This window comes from Chinchilla lanigera, unplaced genomic scaffold (assembly GCF_000276665.1).
Source record: "Chinchilla lanigera isolate Chin_1 unplaced genomic scaffold, ChiLan1.0 scaffold00033, whole genome shotgun sequence".
NCBI classification, from domain to species: Eukaryota; Metazoa; Chordata; class Mammalia; order Rodentia; family Chinchillidae; genus Chinchilla; species Chinchilla lanigera.
In genome coordinates this window covers 414706-434683 of record NW_004955434.1, presented here as the reverse complement: position 1 = coordinate 434683, position 19978 = coordinate 414706, and the positions used below count along the sequence as shown (strand labels likewise).

At 38.1% G+C, this 19978-nt stretch overlaps 1 protein-coding gene across 1 annotated transcript in view; it reads left to right on the top strand.

Annotated features, from left to right (window-relative positions):
- Positions 1–19978, top strand: part of Tmc1 (transmembrane channel-like 1) — a 101645-nt gene that overhangs the window by 65695 nt on the left and 15972 nt on the right. Inside the window, exons 10-15 of the mRNA XM_005388743.1 lie at positions 2768–2912; positions 3481–3675; positions 6094–6273; positions 6395–6556; positions 14246–14374; positions 18200–18267. Of these exons, the coding sequence (XP_005388800.1) occupies positions 2768–2912; positions 3481–3675; positions 6094–6273; positions 6395–6556; positions 14246–14374; positions 18200–18267 (879 nt within the window). The remainder of the gene's footprint in view (positions 1–2767; positions 2913–3480; positions 3676–6093; positions 6274–6394; positions 6557–14245; positions 14375–18199; positions 18268–19978) is intronic.

The following is a 19978-nucleotide window of genomic DNA, read 5'->3' as shown; positions in this document are numbered from 1 at the left end:
CACAACATCCTAAGAAATCCCAGAAATGGTAGTTTTCTCTTCTTCCTCAAAACAAGTTGGCCTTCTTTCAAAAATTTTTGGAGCAGAAAAGCAGTTAAGTATGCAAGTCACCATTCTCCAGTTTATATTAATACCTTAATACTGCATCTATGGTCATGAAGTGCAACATAAAAAATTTTCCCCTTCCAAAGATGAGCTAGGGATGGTGGTGGTCTAAGATGAGGGACATTAATTTATCAAGTGAGATGACATTGTCAAAACTTATCATAACGACAGAACTGAACCACAATAATATAACAAGTGTGTGTGTTATGTATGCATCGTACCATGCAAAGATACTTATGCTGCATGTATTTATTTGGTGAGGCTCTTTTCAGTGCTACATTCACTTCCAGAATGATAATTTCAGTCATATTATTCATTCATTTAATGACTATTTATGGAGTACTTCTATGTGCAATCTAGGGAGCTAGCTAGTGCCTGTGGATTTAGTAGTGAATAAAGCCACGGAGAAACAGACTGTAAACAAAGGAATGGCCAGTGGTTGGAGCCAATATCTATAAATTTGAGCTTTGTATTTTTATTTTGTAGTCAAGAATTTGCCTCGGTTTCTTCTTTTCTAAGAATGTAATACGTGCTATTTTGTGTTATCCTTGCAATAATTCTCTGCTCTTTTTCCCTCCCTCCCTCTCTCTTTCTTTCAGATTTTAGAGAATTTTTTCTATCTCCCTCTCAATTCTTTTCCTTTCCCCAATTTTCCTTAATAGCTACATTTCTAGCGACCCAATTGGCTCAAGATTTATGGAGCAATTTGTTTGATTTACTAAAAACCGCCTCACTTACCCATAAAATAAGCAAATGATTCCGGTGTGTAATGAAGCTGTAGACCTGTGATGCAAGGAGAGGAAATCAGTTAAAAACCTTAGGAAACAGCATAACTATGTTTTCCAACTCCCCTGGAAAAACAAATGATATTTTGAGATTGCTTCTCAGAGATAAAAGAATACAAAACCACAGGTTGTTTGAAAAGGGAGGATTTTTAAAGTGTGTACATTTTTTTTTTTTTCTCTCTAGGAAAGAGATAGATCTATATGTACTATTTTATAGCTGTCAGGGCCACCCCTTAAAAACGTGTTGTGGGCATAGTTTGAATTTGTCTTCCTGCTGCATTCCATTCACTTTTTTTGTTTTGTTTTCGGTATCGGGAATCGAACTCACGACCTCGCACTTGCCAGGCAAGCGCTGTGCTGCTGAGCTAAATCCCTAGCCCCTTCCATTCACTTTTACAAACTTTTTTCCTTCCATGTTACCATTTCTGCACATTAGTTGCCCTCAGTTTGCCCAGTTAGGGTTCCTTCCCAGCTGGGGGACCAGCTTCAGCCACAAAATTTCATCCGTGATAAAGCTCCGTTCTACGTTTACCTGTCAAGGGGCTGTTTTTACTTTTGGCTCTGCCCTTTGCTCAATGGATATGTAAAATGTACACGATGTTATAATGATCAAATAAACAATTTCTTTCTCGGTTTAATCATAATGGTTGTCTGCTTTAACCTTTTTGGACCTGAAAAAAAGAGGCACTTGTTATGGCTCAGAACACCTCATGGTGTGGATGCTGGAGCAGAGTCAGAAGAACCTGAGCCCTTGACTAGGCGAAGTACTGCTGGGTGATGTCCATTAGATTACTTCATGACAGTGAGCCTCAGCTTCTGCATCCATAGGAAAGAGAGTAACAGTAACTACTTTGACCTTTTGCTAATCTACATATAATTAGCATTTTGAAAGGGTAAAGTGATAGACAGACGAAAGCAATACTTAATTTGGGCTATTTTTCACTGCATATTAGCCTACTTAAACTATATAAGCCTCCATAACAAGTAGGGCTAATAATGGGGAAATTTAGATAATCTAAGAGGTGCCTGTCCAACATATAGTGTGAGCTTTATGTCACTGTGCTTTTTTCTTCTTTTGGTTCTGTGTCACTATATTTAACAAATCAAAACCTTATTGGACCGCTTTATAGAAGGTGTCATATGAAATTTTAATTTTGCTATTTATGACAACAGGAAAAAAAAGGAAGTGGGATATGTATAAAATAGATCTATAACTATTGAAATAAACCTGTAGAATTGCACTTTAAATGCTCCAAGCCTATTTTTTCAAATCACTGATTAGAATATATGCAACTATTGGTACTAAAGTTTTATTAAAATCTTGACATCTGGTCAGGAATTGTAGTCAATAGAATTTTAATGTATTTAATTTAATTGCTCTGTAGGGGGAGACTAGCTGGAATTTATGAAAGAGTTGCTTGACCTTGGTTAGTCCATCTATAGGCTTCAGGGGATCTGAGAACCAGCCAAAGTTGTATGAAGCAGTGTAACAAGCTACATATGTATTTTTCCTGGTTGGGGGTTAGTAGTTCTCATAAGATTCTTAAAGGGATTCTCATTTCGTGAAAGGTTAAGAAACAGTTATATGACATTAATATCTCATTTTAGGAGGACACACAGAAAATATGTGTTTTGTATACCTGTTCACTTTTTAAAGTCATCAATGTGTCATCTCAAAGGTCTGGAAGATTAAAAATTTAAAAAAAACAATCAAAATTAAAAAATGAAACATTTTTGGTTTTTAGAACAAACTTGTTATAGCTACATACTTGTTTTAGGTATTGCTTCTCCAATTTACCTACAATCCTCAAGTCCTGCCCTCCCTACTCTTTTTCTTTTCTATTCTGGCTGCTGTGTTACACTTTCTGTTTTTCCAGGATGACCAAAAATATCGGTGACGATGGAGGTGGTGATGACAATACTTTCAACTTTAGCTGGAAGGTGTTCTGCAGCTGGGACTACCTGATTGGCAACCCTGAAACAGCTGACAATAAATTTAATTCCATCACGATGAACTTTAAGGTAAACACAGACTTCAAAATTCTGTTCCGGTATCTCTAAGCGTAACACTGGCGGCATTCCACACGCTCTAGTTAGTGAAGTATTTTAACAGTTAGAGGAAAATGAATGCTTCATTCTGCCTGGGCACAGTTCTGATTATGACTGGGAAATATCCCATGATCCACAACAGCATTATTACCCCCGAGGACATTTTTTCTCTAAATTTGGTAATAAAACTAATAGTACTTGATTGAAACAGGACAATACCAGTCATCAGAACCAGATAGCTTAAATAATAGGTAAATGCCCCCTAATTGTTTACAAAAATAAATTCAATATTTAAAATTACTCCAGCATTGTTTTGTAGCTTTAAATATCGTACAGGAGACAATATCTTTGAGTATGAAGAATATTTTTAGTATTTCAGGGTTTGTTTTCAAGAGTTTACCCTTTCTCTCACTTGTCATTGTGGCAGTATTCACCTGCTTTGTGGGATTCTAGATTTAGTTTACATTTTTGTTTGCCATACTCCTGAGTTTCTTATTGCTAAGAAAAGATCTTTGTTGTGTTTTGTTTTGCTTGGGTGTAGGAAGCTATTACTGAAGAAAGAGCAGCCCAAGTAGAAGAAAACGTCCACTTGATCAGATTCCTGAGGTTTCTCGCCAACTTCTTCGTGTTTCTAACCCTTGGTGCAAGTGGATACCTCATCTTTTGGGCTGTGAAGAGATCCCAGGAATTTGCACAGCAAGATCCTGACACCCTTGGGTGGTGGGAAAAGAATGAAGTTCGTCTCTGCATGCTTTTTATGTTCTTAGAACCTGCTATTTGCTGTCTTGTGGACTGTGTTTCTATGATGGGACCCTTGAAAAGGCTGCTCTTTACCTGTCCCCCCACCCTGCCTTGTTGCACATATTGCTGTCTTATTCCCAAATCTGTACTGTCTTTCATTTTGTGTCAGGATGCAATATTAGAATCAGGGCAGATATTAGAAAATATCTAATGGTGATGAATTTAAAGAGATTGGTGGTAGGTTTATGATCAAAGAGGTAGGAGAAGAGTCAGATTGAGAACCCAGGAGTATTGAAGTCTAAGACCCTTTATCTGAGCTTATTTTTTTGTTCCCTGAAGATATAGGTTGTGTCGCTGAAAGATCCGGTTTCTGAACTCTTTGCAACAGCTCTGATAAAGCCCTTGGTTCCTAGACTTATCTCGGTAGAAGCACACACACCTCTTCCTTACTTTTCAGTCTCCTCTTTTTCATGAGAAGCTTAATTGGGCATCTTCAGTCTCTTCCTCCCAGGCGCCTGACTTGCTCTGCTGTCATGTTTGTCTTCACAGTATAGAGAAAGGTTACAGGTGGATACTTATTAGGAAATGATTGATCATGAATTGTCGTGAGGGGCCAGTATAAAATGTGGCATTATTTTGAACTTGGATGTTTTCAAAGAACATGCAGATTTAGGTTGCAAAAAATGCAGCCTTTCCATGCCAAACTTCTGTAAAGCCTTGTGGACCAAAAAAGAGATAAATCCTCATGAGGGAAGAATTTCTTATACAACAAATAGTATAATCTACTTACAAAGTAGGTCGCAAGTAAAAACATTAATTATTTTAGAATTGGAAACAGCAGACATGGAAGAACTATGCATTTAAAGGACCATACTGTAATTTCACAGATATTTCATAGAAACTTGTAAAATAGCAGTCATTTGGTAGAGGATATTCTTCATGGTGATAGAGGAACTCTTTAAAGCATTTACTAAGTTTGCTCTCAAAGTTATCTTTTATAATTGTAAGAGGAAATGTAGTCAAAATGATCACACAGCTTTGTTCTTGGTTCATATTAAGCATATTTTTGTATAAATAAACCATTTTAAAGATGAGTGACTGATTATCATGAAGAGGATCAGTCTTTAGAAGAATCTGTTTAACATCTATTTTAGGGAGCCCCTGAGTCATAGATGTCAACAAAGGTAGTAATGAGGACTCATGAATAACTTTACCTCATAAAATCAAATAAATTTAATTTTACCTCATCTACAACTGCATAAGCTCTGCTAGTTTTCTGTTAGGTTGAAATTATGTCATGCCAATTTTATATTATTTCATGCTGAGTTTTGTATCTTATTGATCATACTGATATGATGTTTTTAATAAAAATATAGAAACATATTATCAATTACTTTCTAAATATAGTCTGGTAGTTATAGTCATTCAAAACATGGTGTCAGCAGGAAAAAATAAGAAATGCATATGGTGACAAGTTGAGTTGGGTGTTTGGGAAAGTCGCAAGAGTTTTACTGGACATCTTTTTGTCATTATGAAAGTAGTTCATGTTCCACATTCTCATCTTTGACTTAATTTAACCTAGTAATGTAATCATAAGGGTCTAAACAGGCTCTAAGAACAATATATTTTCTCCTGTTTAGATTTCACTATTCTCTCTTGCTGTTTCTGTCTCTCTCTGTCTCTGTCTTCCTATTTGACTCTCTGTCTCTATATCTCTGTCTCTGTCCTTTTCTGTCTCCCTATCTCTGTCTTTGTCTGTCTCTTTCTGCCCTTTCTCCCTCCGCTTATTCCCGTTCTATATAATTTATTCTCTTGCCTATAACATTATAGACCAGTTTTAACTTTCATACAGAGGCTTTCACAACATGATATGTTATGTTCTCTATTTGTTTTCCTGAATGTCTTGTTTTCTTCTGACAAAATTATTCCTTTTTTTGGAATCTCTAGAAGTATGCATTCTCCAAGATTTGCAATTTAGTCTGAAGTCAGTCTCAGGGAGCTCATCCAATCCATTTTGAGTTGCTAACCATATCTTGATGATGGTAAAATTAGTATTCCCAGTTTCAACCTTACCTTCAAGGAGATAATTTCTATTTCCTTTGAAACCCTTATAGTGAAATGCATTGCTACATCAGAATCAGTACCAGGCAGAGAAGTATGTGCTCTCTGGAAACAAATCATCGTTGCCAGCAAGTATCCAACTCATGCACGTGTACATTTTGTGAACTGAATATGAGTTGAATATTGTCTTTGTTCTTTTATTGAGACCAAATTCTAAATGCATTCATGCAAGAATCTTTAGTCTTCTATAAAATCAGAGGAACCTTGCCGAATATCTTCCAGAGTTCTGGAGGAGAGTGATAATAAATTTTGAACACCACTAACCTGGTTCATCTGTTGTGCTTCCTTACAGATGAACATGGTTATGTCCCTGCTGGGGATGTTCTGTCCAACACTGTTTGACTTATTTGCTGAATTGGAAGACTACCACCCTCTCATTGCTCTCAAATGGCTACTAGGACGCATTTTTGCTCTTCTTTTAGGCAACTTGTATGTATTTATTCTTGCCCTGATGGATGAGATTAACAACAAGGTAAGCCTGGTGTCTGCACAGTCCTTACCATCAGTGTGCTGTTAAATTCTGTCTGAAGATGCCAGAAATACCTCTGAGAACACTGTGGTCTTATTTTTGTTTCTGTATCTTCGCTGTCTAGATCGAAGAGGAGAAGCACGTGAAGGCCAACATTACCCTGTGGGAAGCCAACATGATCAAAGCCTACAATGCATCCCTCTCCGGGAATACCACGGGGCCACCCTTTTTTGTTCATCCTGCAGATGTTCCTCGAGGACCTTGCTGGGAAACTATGGTGGGACAGGTAATGATGTGAATCAAAGTACATGTAATTAGCCAATTAAAAAAATAAGAGCAGAGTCAGTACTTCTTCCAAACATGTTTCCTATTTTTTGCTTATTAATAGAAATAGCTAAGATTTACTGACTATTTAGTGTTTGCTGGTTCTGAATGTCATAAGCATTATCTCATGGAATCCTCACATACATCCCTTGAGATAAATAGTTCTTGTAGGCTCCTTTTACACTTGGATATAAACATACTGATGAGAGATCTACTTAGCTTCTAATAAAGCACCCTGATTTAAAACACGGGTGCAAACTAGTATTTAAATGAAGTTCTATGTAGTGTTACTTGTTTGCCCTAAAAACAGAATAACAGCAAGATAGGATATTTGGGTATCATACACTAATGCTAGTTTCTGTAATGTTAATTTTTGTCAAATAAATTTTCCTTAAGCCTTAGAGGAAACGTTCTTTTAAGTTATTTGTTTTCATAATGATTATGCAAATGTTCTAGTCTAAGATAAGTGGTATTTTTTTTTTTTTTGTCTTTTTGAGACAGGGTCTTGCTATGCAGTTGAGGCTGGCCTTGAGCTCACTTTATAGACCAGGCTGGTCTCAAACTCACAACGATCCTCCTGCCTCAGCCTCCCGAGTGCTGGGATTACAAGCGTGCGCCATCATGCCAGGCTATAAGTGGTATTTTACCAGAGAAAAGAAATAATGTTGCACATGCCTTTTTGTCCAATAAGGGAAACCAAACCAAATAAAATCAAACAAAAACAACACAAATATCCACTGCAGGATCACTTATTTCTGTATAGATCAAATTTATATTTTGATGAGAGATTGGGCATGTTCACAGTAGTATGGCTGTAGGCCCAATTTATGTTTTGAAAAGTCTATAATTATATCTCATTAGAATTGACATCCTTAATGTGCATTTTATAAACTCATTTTGGACTTCAGCTCACTATTGACAACAGAAATTTTAAAATATAGTGCTTGCTTCTGTTAGCAGTTCAGCAGAAATGTCTTTAAGAAATTATTTAAAATGTTTTGCTATGTGTTCAAGATAAAACCAAAATTGAATAATTAGTATTAGTCTTATTAAACTAAATAACTAAAATTAAATTGAATTATACTTATATATTATATATAATAAAATATATATTTAAATTTAATACAATTTATATATTAATGTAAATTAATATAACTCAATATAATATAATATGGTTATGGTAGATATCTTCAGTCTCAGTCAGATGCTCAGTGTATTTAAACCAGTCAATTGTTATTTCAGTTGTAAGAAAAAAATAAAGTAAATATATATAATGCTAGACATACACAACTGAAGGCAGACTATAAAATGTGGTGTAGTTAAAGATTATATTTTGCTTTATTTTTTAAGTTTTGGGGGCCCAGATAAAGCCTTTCTTTTTTACTTATGTGTTGTTAAGAGTTCTATCTTCAGATATACATATTTAAAACATACTTATAGACGCAGATTATGTATTAAATAATAAGTGAAATAAAAATTGTCTTCATTTAGAAGAGACATACTTATGGCTTAGGACGTAGTAGACAGAATAAGAGCCTCCCATGTCCTGGTCCCAGGAACTCAATATGTTCTCCTACATGGAAAATAGGCTTTGCAGTGTCCAGTGAGAGACTGTGAGTGTGCAGAGCATGAAGATTACTCAGAGATAAGATTCAATTCAAACACTGAGAACTCAGAGCGGCTGCTTCTTCAGCATGGGAGAGCCTCAAAGAAACAGCACCCAACCAAGGCCTCTGTGGTTATATATTTGTCACTCAAGGACATGAGAACAAAGACACAGAAGAAAAGCATTTTGCAACACACTGTATAGGTGTATTGGTCAGAGCTCAGGGCCAGAATAGGTCCATTTTTTAGGTAACTCATGTAGACGAAGATTAGGCAATCTCAGGGCAAAGGGGACACAACGGGCAAAGCAATCACCTCTGATGGTAATTTGCTTACTTCTGCTGACTGTTGACCAGCAGTTTCTGCTCTAAACTCTAACTGTGCATTCCATGAGCATGGACCTATTGCTCCCCAAGATCCCTTTTGTATCATACTCAGGTTCAATCCCCCCTTGGCCCATGTCTCCCCACATTGCAGATGTAATTAAGTTGAGGATCTTAGATTAGGAGAATTATCCCGAATTACCTGAGTGTGCCTAATGGAATCACAAAGGTCTTTATAATGGGGAGTAAAAGAGTCAAAGCCAGAAAATTGAGATATGGCAATGGAAGCAGAGGTTAGAGTGAGGAGCTTTAAAGACAGAGGGAGGGGACATCAGCTACGTGAGGAATGTGGGGCACCTCCGGGAACAGAAAAAGCAAGGGAAAAGATTCTCCTCTGTGTCTGCATTTTGACTTTAGACCTCTGGCTTCCAGGACTGTATGTAAGAAAAGCCATTTTAACTGTTTTAAGTTACACTAAATTTGTGGCAAATTGTTATAGAAGCAATTAGAAATGAATATTCATGGATTCACAAGTTCGCATGTTTCAAGGCTGTTTGTAGTGAAATATGGTCTTGATGTTTAATGTGAATCTGTTTTATCCATCTAAATTGCTACCTAAATTTTCAGCACAAGTTTGAACACAATCACAAGAGATGAACACATCAGAAAATACAGTTTTCACAAACTCAAGAGTCTGAGATACTTCCTTCTTATACGTCCTGGATAGCAGGCTGACAGGAGCACTAAGAAACCTACCTGTTAGTAAGCAAACACCCATTGAACCGGGCTAACAGACTCAAAGGTGGAGGATAGAATCTGGGCTGGTCATCTCTGGGAAAAGGAGGATGAATTAGATATGAGTTATCACTCTAGGGGAATACTGTTATTAAGCTGCTGTGATTCCCATAATACTGACTTAACATAAAGGAAATGACAATTATTTATTTCTCCTGGGAAGCCCTTGGGCTACACTGCTTGTCTTTTATTTCTTTTTAATGATATTCCTAGTGATTTTTCCTTGCTTCATCGTCTTACTTTACCACCATTTGTAGTTGGATTTCTTTCTTTTCTTCCATGTTCTTTCTCCTATGAGCATTAAGCACTTATGTGGAAAGTCTGCAGGGCCAGCAGGAGGAAGGAGTAGCAGCTCTGAATAGAGTGCTGATGAGGTTGGAGGAACCATGGGAGTGAATGGGGACATGCTGGACATAACAATCGTAGTGGTAGCAAGGTTTGTCATTTAATCAGTGTCTGTATACTTGAGCCTGGAAACACTTCTATGCTTCAGTCACTTACAAAAATGGAAAAGTAGTAAAAGCAGATGAATTTATGTAATGTTGACGATGCACCCTAAAGGCTCATTGTTCTATGAGAACTTTCCAGAAGTTTCCTCTTCACCATGAATGTCCTCTACTTCGTTTCCCTTCAAGAATGCTGTGATAATTTAAACCCTCTTAGTTCAAAATGAAAGGAATTTGCAGTGATTTCCAAGTAATCATTTAGTCTCATCCCCACTGGTACTTGAAAGACACAGCAGTCTTTTGGGTGATATTTATTTGAAATTACAGTGGTACCTTGGTTCACGAACTTAATTTGTTTCAGGATTTTGGGAAAGATCACCATGTTTGTGTTTATGTGAGGAATATGGCCATGGTTGTGTTCGTCACTGGATGTGGAGTAAAATTTACTTCTGTGAACAGAAGTAAAATTTTGTCCAGTGCTTTTGTTTGGGAACAAAATTGTTTGCAAACAAAAGCATTCATGAACGAAGGTATGACTGTATATTTATTGAGGTCTACATTTTGGAGAAGGAGAGAAAGAAGCCAAGAGCTGAGGATAGCCATGACTAACATTTGTTGGGTATTTTTATTGTGCCAAACATTACCTCACTGAATTTTTCAATTATTCTCTGCGATATGTTTTATCAGTCTTACCTTATGGGTGAGGAGACAGAGACTAGAACTGTAATCTACTCAAGACCTCACAAGAAGTCAGCCACAGAAGCCAAATGTAACCTACACAGTTGAGTTAAGCTTGTGTTTTTGTTGCTAGTGCTGAACATAATTAAACATAATTAGCCTCAGTACATGTCTCCAAACTCTTGCCTTGAAATAGCTATGATCTATGGCCCTTTATACTGCCTTGCCCATTTTTTGCTTTTGTTTATTGATGATTGTTTCAGATTTATTGTTCAGAATTGCCCAACTATTTCCACTGAATATCCTGAGAGTACATTTGTCAAGGGCACAGTGTGGTGCATGAGATGAAACCTGTGTGGAAGTCCCAGGTGCCCCCTCCTCACTTAATTGTTAGGAAACGGAAGTGGGCGTCACCTCTGAGGTGGGTTTGGACCACCATCTCGGAGATTTTCTTTTCTTTGGAGTAGTGAGTTCCTTTCATGGTATATGAATAGATATTTAAACTTTATAACTTTTGAATCTTCTTCAGCTATTTTATGTAAAAGTTAGATTTTTCTTTTATGTGTGTATTTATTTTACCTTGGGAGAAGGTAGAATTTCAGCCACTGGGCTGAGAGTGCTTAGGAGGATGTGAAGGATTTCCTAACCACCTGGAGTATTCTTTTATGTTAGGAAATCTTCCTTTTCTGGTAGTGGAAACTGAAAAATATCTCTCAGACTATCTCAAATTATTAGGATTTGAATTTAGCATTGATAGGGGATACAAAGGACAATAAGAATAGGGCAAGGAACATTTATATGTCGGAATAACTTCAGGACTCTACTATCACCATTCATTTCTCATTGAATGAGTGCTAACTATAAGGCACTGTGGTAGATAGCAGAGAAGGAAACAAAGATGGGGCAATTTTCTGCTGGCTCTGCTATTTTAACTGAAGTTTGAAAATAGAGATTTTCTTTGGTCCATTGTTTTTTTGGTCCATTGTTTCTTCGGTCCATTGTTGGGCCTAACGTGCAGTTTGTAACTACAAACAGCTATGGCTTTCATGTTTGGGTAGAAACTAGACAGATGGAGTGGAGCCTGGCTGCACTCAGTGGAATGCCTGCCTCTCTGCAGTACTGAGTTTCAGAGTGCATCCATATCAGGTTTCTATAGTGAATGGCAGTTTGGCCTAGAAAGCACACAAAATGATTACACAAAAATTACAAATGTACAATGGCAGCAAAACACTCTAAGGATAGAATGCATGGAATCTGAGAGCTTGTTATGGGGAGACTGCCTCTACCAGGCAGAGGAGGAAGACTTTCCTAAGCTAGTGATGCTGTGATAGTGTGTATTAGTTGGCACAAACTGAATCAAGAGGGGAATTAAAAGTGAATGGTAGAGGGAAAACCATGTGCAAAGATCCTGTGGTCTGAAATGTTTTGGAGATTGAGCATCTGAAAGACAGCCAGTGAGGCCCAAGAGAAAAGGCAAAGGGAGGGGCAATACAAGAACACAGAGAGTGAGACATGGGGGTCTCAGAGGGGTGAAGACCCCAACAGCGACAGCTTTCAGCACACCCTTGGGGAAGGCCATCTGTCTTTTTCCGTATCATGCTTTCTGCTCTCCATTCTTCTTTGAGATCACTTCTCCAAATAAATTACTGCTTGCACATATGCTAGTTTGGATGGTAATTAATGCTAATGCAAGTTTTAAATTTTATAGTAAGTGTTCAAAGAAATTTTTGTGTTTATTATATTCATATATAATTAACTTCTCTTTACAAAAGTTGCTATTCACCTTGCATTTATAATAGTAACATTAATCTTTTAAAAACAAAGTATAGTAAAGCTACAAGAGATACTGGATACACTATTTCATGTGATGCTTTGATGTGGCAATGATTGTGAAGGCAGCACATGACACCCTGGAGTTTCGGAAGTGTGGCAGATTAACTAATGGTCAACATGTAAGGCCCAGCTGAACACCCAGTTTATAACACCCAGTGTGGTGATGGGTGTGGAGGGCCCAGCTGGGGATTGTTGCCACCAGCATAAAAGGAGAACTGGAGGGGAAGATGTTATGCTGTTGATTCTCCTGGAAAACTTGTCACGCTGGTTTTCCTGATATGAACTCAGCTGTTTTCATTGTTGGAGGAGCTTGGGTCCTCGCTGGCTCTGAGGATGGCTGCGGTTCTTTTAGGTCCTTACCTTGAGCATCACTTCCTGGCTCCAGCGCAGATCCCTCAGCCTGTTCGCACAGATCCTTCATCCTGTTCATGCAGACCTTCTAGCTTCCACCATTGATGTTGGGCCTTCTCAGTACAGATTCTTGATACAGGTTTGCATGAGCCATTGTTGCGGGCTCTAGGCCTCCAGTTGGACTCATGGAAGACATTGCCATGGGATCCAGGCCTTCAGCTGGATTCTTTCGGTCTGTAGTGGGTGGACAGATCTACACTCTTCTGCATTTGACTTTGTGGGTGACTGTTATAAAATAATCCTATAAATTATATGTCCCATATTAAATGTATTCCCTTGTAAACCCTGACTATAATAGGAAGGCACAGCTCTGAAGGCTGAAGCTAGAAATTAACCTAATGACTACTAATCAAGTGCTCCTTTGTCCTGTGAGATAATTCACTATTTATTTTAGAAGGGAGCTTGCTAGAAATAAAAATCAAAAGACTTCATATTATACAACACTAGTACTTCTACAAAAATATGACTTCTTAGATAGTTAAGTTAGATAGTGTCAGCCCAAACTATTGGAAACACAAAGGGAACAGAAATGAGGGGTTGGGGATTTAGCTCAGCGGCAAAAGCGCCTGCCTGGCAAGCTCAAGGTCATGAGTTTGGTTCCCGGTACCGGAGAAAAACCAAAAACCAAAAAAAAAAAAAAAAAAAAAATTTCACTGAAAAGGGAACAAAAATGAGCTATGTGATGAAAATTTATTATTGCATGTCCATTCTTACATTTAATGTTTATTGTCATATGATTTCTATGAAAAAAATGACTTTCTTAAGTCATTATGTGCAGAGTTAGCTTATAAATGTCAAACTCACACCACTGAAGTGACCAGTCTTGAATTTTGCTGAGCTCCACTTAGCATATACTTGTGCTTGCTGTGCATATACACACATTCATGCATGTATCCGTACTGTCTCATGAATAAATCAGCTTATACAGTAATACCTTGATTCAGGAATGCTTCTGTTCACAAACAATTCACTTCACAAACAAAAGCATTCAACAAAATTTTACTTCTGTTCACAATCTCCATCTTCCTCAGGCAAACATAAATGCGGCCATCTTCCCCCAAAGATCATGAACTGAACTACCACTGTAATATTGTTTTATAAAGATTTATTATTGTTTAATTTTTATTTTTGTTAGTAAATGTACATAATGATTTTAACTATCCATATCCTGGAAAAGAATTTTAGGATTTTAAAAATAATTTTGTTGAGGTGTAATTCATATACCATACCTTTTATCCATTTAAAATATGTAATTCAATACCAGATTTAAAAAATTTCTGTGTAGTTAATATTTATTCTTATGTCATACTTAGAGAGATTTCTCAATAAGAAGACTTTTACGTAGTGATTTGAGGATGGGGAATAATTATTTCTATAGTAACAAAATATAGGTGAATCATTTTTCATTTGCTAGGTATGTCCAGTTATTCTTTTCTTCAACTTTTTCTTTTAATTGCAGTCTCCAAGTGAACAATTTTTAGAAACATGATCAGTTTTATATTTGCAGTGGGACTTTCAAAGACAGAAATGTATGTTTTAAAACAGAAAATATCTCAACAGGAATTTGTGCGGCTGACGGTTTCAGATGTTCTGACGACGTATGTCACAATCCTCATTGGCGACTTTCTCAGGGCGTGTTTTGTAAGATTTTGCAACTATTGCTGGTGCTGGGATTTGGAATATGGATACGTAAGTACGATATTAATTTTCCATTTATCACACTTTTCCTTTCTGAAGCGTCATTTACATGCACTATGCTGGAGGAAGGGCTTCTCAGACTGTGATGGGTGGGATCACCATTTTAGATGCCAGTAAATAGCGAGTAAGATAAATGAGAAGCACCCAGAACTGAGTATCATGGCTTTTAATCTTGAGATAAAATTAACACAGGCTGGATAATGCAGTGTCCTTGAGCTATAATGCTGAACTAAATCCTCAGTTAAAATGTTGAACTCAGGAATTCTTGGCTTCGTCGTAGTCAGCCCTTTCTCCATGAAGCTGGCGGATGTTTCTGGACGCAGGGTAAGATGACTACCAATGCATATTACAGTAAGTCCTTGGAAATCTACTGCACTACTCCGTAATTATCATGTCCAGTTACCACTCAGTAGGCTGGGGATAAAAAGGATTCACTAAATACGGAGCTTGCTTCATAAGCCCCATGACCCAGGTGGAACCTGACAAAGACGCCCACGGGGGTGTGGAGGTTTTCAGGAAGACTTGATTTACAGTCAGGGCTTTGGCTGCACTCTGGGGGTGGGGGTGGAGTGACTTCATTTCCTGAAACAGTGGTACAGACTTCTCTGGACCTCACTGGTGCTGACTCCATTACCAGCTTTTCCTCTGCACTCAGCACCCTGTTCCCCTAAAGTTGAAGGGCAAAAGTACAACGCCCAATGTTCTGTGGTCTGACACATGGCCAAGATTTCACCTTCCATTTTTTGCAAATAAAACTGGCTCCATGTATCCTGGAAAATCCAACCTGGGGCATTGATAGTACTCGTGTGGTTAAAATCCTCTTGTGGCCTCGTAAGCCACAACAATGAAATCCAAGTGCCTTGCTAGGGCCTTCAGCACCTGATGCGATCTGTCTTTCTGAGCTCACCTGTTACTCTTGTTTTGTAAAGTCCACAAGCAGCCTTTGTTAGATACTCAAACACAAGATAGTCCCTGCCTTTGCTCCTAGCTGTTTCTTCTTGAAGGAGCTATGCTACCCTAGACTTTGACATGGCTGATTCTTTCTTGTCATGAAGGATTTAGTTAATAGTTACCTCTCAGAGCTTTTCTCTAATCATCCAATCTGATGTAACCTATCAAGCACTCTACATGTCAATATAATGCTTTATTTTATTTTGACATGTTCTTTATAACATGCCTATTATCTGTCTTTTTCTTTTAGAATGAAAGGTATATGAAAACAGAAGTCCTGACCCCTGCTATTTGCATCATACTGGTAAAGTGGTGGGTGCTATGCAGTGAACGCTGACCCTCCACATCCTGGAGGCAGCACTGGCTATCGACAGCACTCTCCCTACTTCGGGGATGTACTCAGGAAGTCAAGTCCAACTTAGTGCTTCAGAGCCAGTTATGTTTCTGTCCTCACCAATGAAGGAATATTCTTGACAGCTGATCTAACTTCTCTCTCATGCTGTCTAGTCCCTGGCTGAGTCCTGTGTTCAAGATGGCTTGCAGAGCTTCTGGCTCTCTGGCTATCTAACTTTGAGATAACGCCTTTTATTAGCTCATTCCTGTCACCCTCGCTGAAAGTGCTTCATCCTTAGAGGAGCCAAGAGCACTTAGATAATGCTCTTTAGTGAGCGACAGTGAGGTCATGCTATAGATCCAGGACGCAATGTTGTGTTGCTTTCTCATTTTTTGCTATGAGGTATTCAGCTGGCTTGGTTTCATTTCTATTTTTCTTGCTTAATTCAGCTTTTCTGAGACAGACATCAAAACTGCCTTTTTTTCTTAGACTATTGCGTAGCTTTTGTTTGGCCTTTATCCCTTGCTGCTTTGTTCTTAAGTGGTAGAAAATTTGACTGAAAGTACAAAGTCAATATAACATGCCCTGGGTACATAGAAGCTGTAACTAAATGACTGTAATTCATTATTTATTGAGTGCTGACAGAGTTCTTGGGTTAGTACAAAGTACAGGAAACAAGTTTCTATTGTAGGTGTAGAGAAACGTGGTTTTTTTTCATGGTACCTTTGAGGGTCTTTGGAGAAAAGCTCCAGTGATCTAGGTAAAACCTCTGCCTCATCTACCAGGATAGTTGGAGTGCTACACTTCAACCCTAGTTCAGAGAGGGATTCTGTTAGCATCCAATAGATGCTGCATATTGGAATGGAACTTCAAATAGAGACCTTAACGCTCCCATCCCCGGGTCCTCTCTACCCTCCACGGGGTGCTCATGACTTCTTACTGATTCCTTACCACGTTGTCTTCTTGGCTGTTACTTAATATCTCCACATTCTCAACTAGGGAACATCATCTGAGCAAGATGAGCAACCCTGGGGACCAAGGGAAATACAGGGTTTCTGATTTAGTAGCTCCGCAACAGGACCTCAGAAGTTAACTTTTCTTACACGTTGCCTGGTGCTGCTGCCGCCTCTCGCCTGGAGGCCACATTTGAGATTCACTGCTCTGAAGCCATCATCCAGGACAGCCCGGAGCAAGAAGTAGGGTGATTCCAGCTATGAGAATCGGGGTTTGTGGGACCGGGGAGATAGCTCAGTGGCACATAGACCTGCCTGGCAATCGCAAGGTCCTGAGTTTGATTCCCAGTACCAAAAAGAGAATCAGGATTTGTGTAAAAAAGGTGAGGCAGATCACTGCAAAGAGAATTACTTCTCTCTGAGATTCAGAATTACATTTCACAATATCCATAGGTTGTCAATCTGCTCAAAATAGCTAAGCTTGCAGGGAGACAATGGGTCTTCTCAGGCTTTTGGGTCCAATGAGTGCCACATGTCTTCCCTCTGGGTAGATGACTGACTCCTGCCCACCACAGACAAAGGTCTAAAAATAACACAGGACCATTTCTAGTGCTGTGACTATTTTGGTCCCCTGCCTAAATTTAATTGGTTCTTCTGCTGCTGACTTCTAACAACGATGCTAGAGTGAGGGGCCATCAGTAGGTTTATTATACAGCTTTCATTGAATATTTCATTATCCCTGTCTTTAAGAAAGCTCATTTTGTTCTCTCCAACCATCATTTACTTTTCAGGTTTTATTCTATTTTAGAGGCAATTGAATTAATATGGTATAACTTAATTTATATTTACTGTGGTATTATTTTAATATTTTAAAATATAATTTTATATTTTAAAAAAGCATGTCTAAAGGAATGAATGTTGAATGTCATATATGTAGTTTTTTCCTTCTCATGTATGTTTTGTTATACAATAGGGTTTTCTGTGTTTACTGCATAAAGTATTAAATTCCAGTCTTTTCTCTATTTATAGTTTCATATAGCATTGATTGCAAATAATGAATGCATCATATTAGATTGTTTTGTTCAACACTGGAGCAGAGTTTTCACTCATGAATACAATGATTCTAAAGCAATTGTAATTAGCTGGAATAACATATTGCTGTTTAGACACACTGTGTTTGTTTAGCTAATATTGGATACTTGCAAGGGTACATTATTTCCCGCTAAAACTTGTCAACATTTTCAGATTACTTTGTTAAGATCGATTCAGGGTCAAAGAAAATAAGATGTTTCAAAACTTTTATTATGTATTATCAAACGTTTTCTGAAAGATTGCTACATTTCTCACTTTCCCCAACAGGGTACAAACGTGTGTCTTGCCATACTTTCACAGCCTTTTGAAATGAGTCTTACTGTGGTAAAGGTTACTTTCTTATTATCTTGCCTGTTCTAATTGATTACTCTGCTGTTGCTACAGAAGGGAAGTAATTGGGAGCTGCATCATGCTACAGGTAACCACTTGCTGTGTGATTCTCATCATTTGAGATATTAATCCAGTGAACACTTGTGTTTCTTCCAGCCTTCATACACTGAATTTGACATCAGCGGCAATGTCCTCGCACTGATCTTCAATCAAGGCATGATCTGGTAAGCCAGTTGTTGGACAGTTTATCACTTACAAAAACATCTCCCAGGTCATTGCTGCAGAAGGCACTGCAGTTTGGTTCCAGAGGAGATGGCAGTTTGTGGATTTGAATTCATTGTTTTCCTGTGCACAGTTATTGTTTTCATATCTTAAATCTTTGTTCCCAAAAGCATCTCCCTATTTCACAGAGTGCCCCTTCACCAAACCATGAGAATATGTGCTCTGGTTGCTAGATTTATTTGAAGACTATCTTTTTATAACCTTGTGACACTAGGATCTGATAAAGAATGATAACAGTACCACCTATTAAATATGAAATAAATTAACATAAACCTGTTTTAAGAAACTGGTTTTATTTTCCTCTCATTGCTAAATATATTGAAAAACACATCTGGTAGCTATTTTTGAAAATATTATTTAACCAAATCCAATCATTTTTGTGGAGATGAAATACATGTTTTGGGAAAGTCAAGTTAAAATGTGATCTTCATTCTGTATTTTAATAGGGCGATTTGCACAGGAGAATCTTTTTTTAAAATTTAGTTTTATATTTTGATGTGCAAAGGATTGTCATATCTTTTATTAAATGGAAGCATTTTTACTGTAAACCCTGACAGGCTGTGATAAGTCGATACAGTAGAAACTGTTTTGGGGTTTAAAAATTGAATCACAGCATGCAATTCATCTGGGGACCATGTGTCTTGGAAGACTGTCACCATTAACTAATAACACCCCAACACACAAGCAGTTGCAGTTGAGCTATTGTATCCTGTAGGCATGTGCCTAAAACACTATTGTGCCACCAACCGCACCATTGTTCTACCCACAAGTGCCAGGATAGCTTCAACTTTTTAACAAGCTTCATATATTCCTCAAATCCTTCAACCATAGCTGGTCTGAGTTATTAGTCCCTTGTGAGCTGATGCTGACAGAGTCTGGACCTCTTTGCAGTGGGTAAGGCTGTCTTACTTTGCTTACATACAGACTACTCTCAAGGGCTCCAATGTCCTGCTATGGGGCCTGTCAGATTCCTGCATCTCCCTATGTGAACCACTATACAGCCCATGAAAAGGTTATTGCCTCTGTTGTCAGATGTTAAACAGTGCATTCCTGTACCATCACTTTCTAAACTTTGCAAGTCTGGCTTGTATGTCCAGAGAGTTGTGAAGGAATGGAAAGCACCCTTATTCTCCAGGAAAGAAGGAAATTCAAGGAGGTCTAGGGAATAACGACTGACAGATAGCAAAAGGAGCAGCTCCTGTGGATTCTGATCTTTTATTTCCTGGAGGGGGGTCTGCTGCCTAGGCTGGAAATGGCAGCACTACTAATGGGGTAATGAGAAACCTCTGTCTTGTACCAGTGACTTTCACACAAAGTGTCGTGAATCCCTCAGGCCTGGTGTGTGCCAACAGACATATGTTGCCCATCTATTGTGTTCTTTCAGAGTTAAGACAATAGATCGGCCTAAAAATTCATTTTTATTGTCAGAAAAGTTGCTGCAATTGCTACCCTCATTGGTGTGCTGGTGATTTTGCAACTGTTTAGTCCATGATTGTTCACACTGAAACTCTGAAGGATTTAAACATCTTTCAGGTTCTCTCATGGGCAGATCTTTTATCAAAGTCTCTGCATTGTCCTTGTATTTAACTTACTTGTGGTTAGTTCTATAATGACTTCAGAAAGTGACTGTGTTTGTGACTGTCTTGGATACTT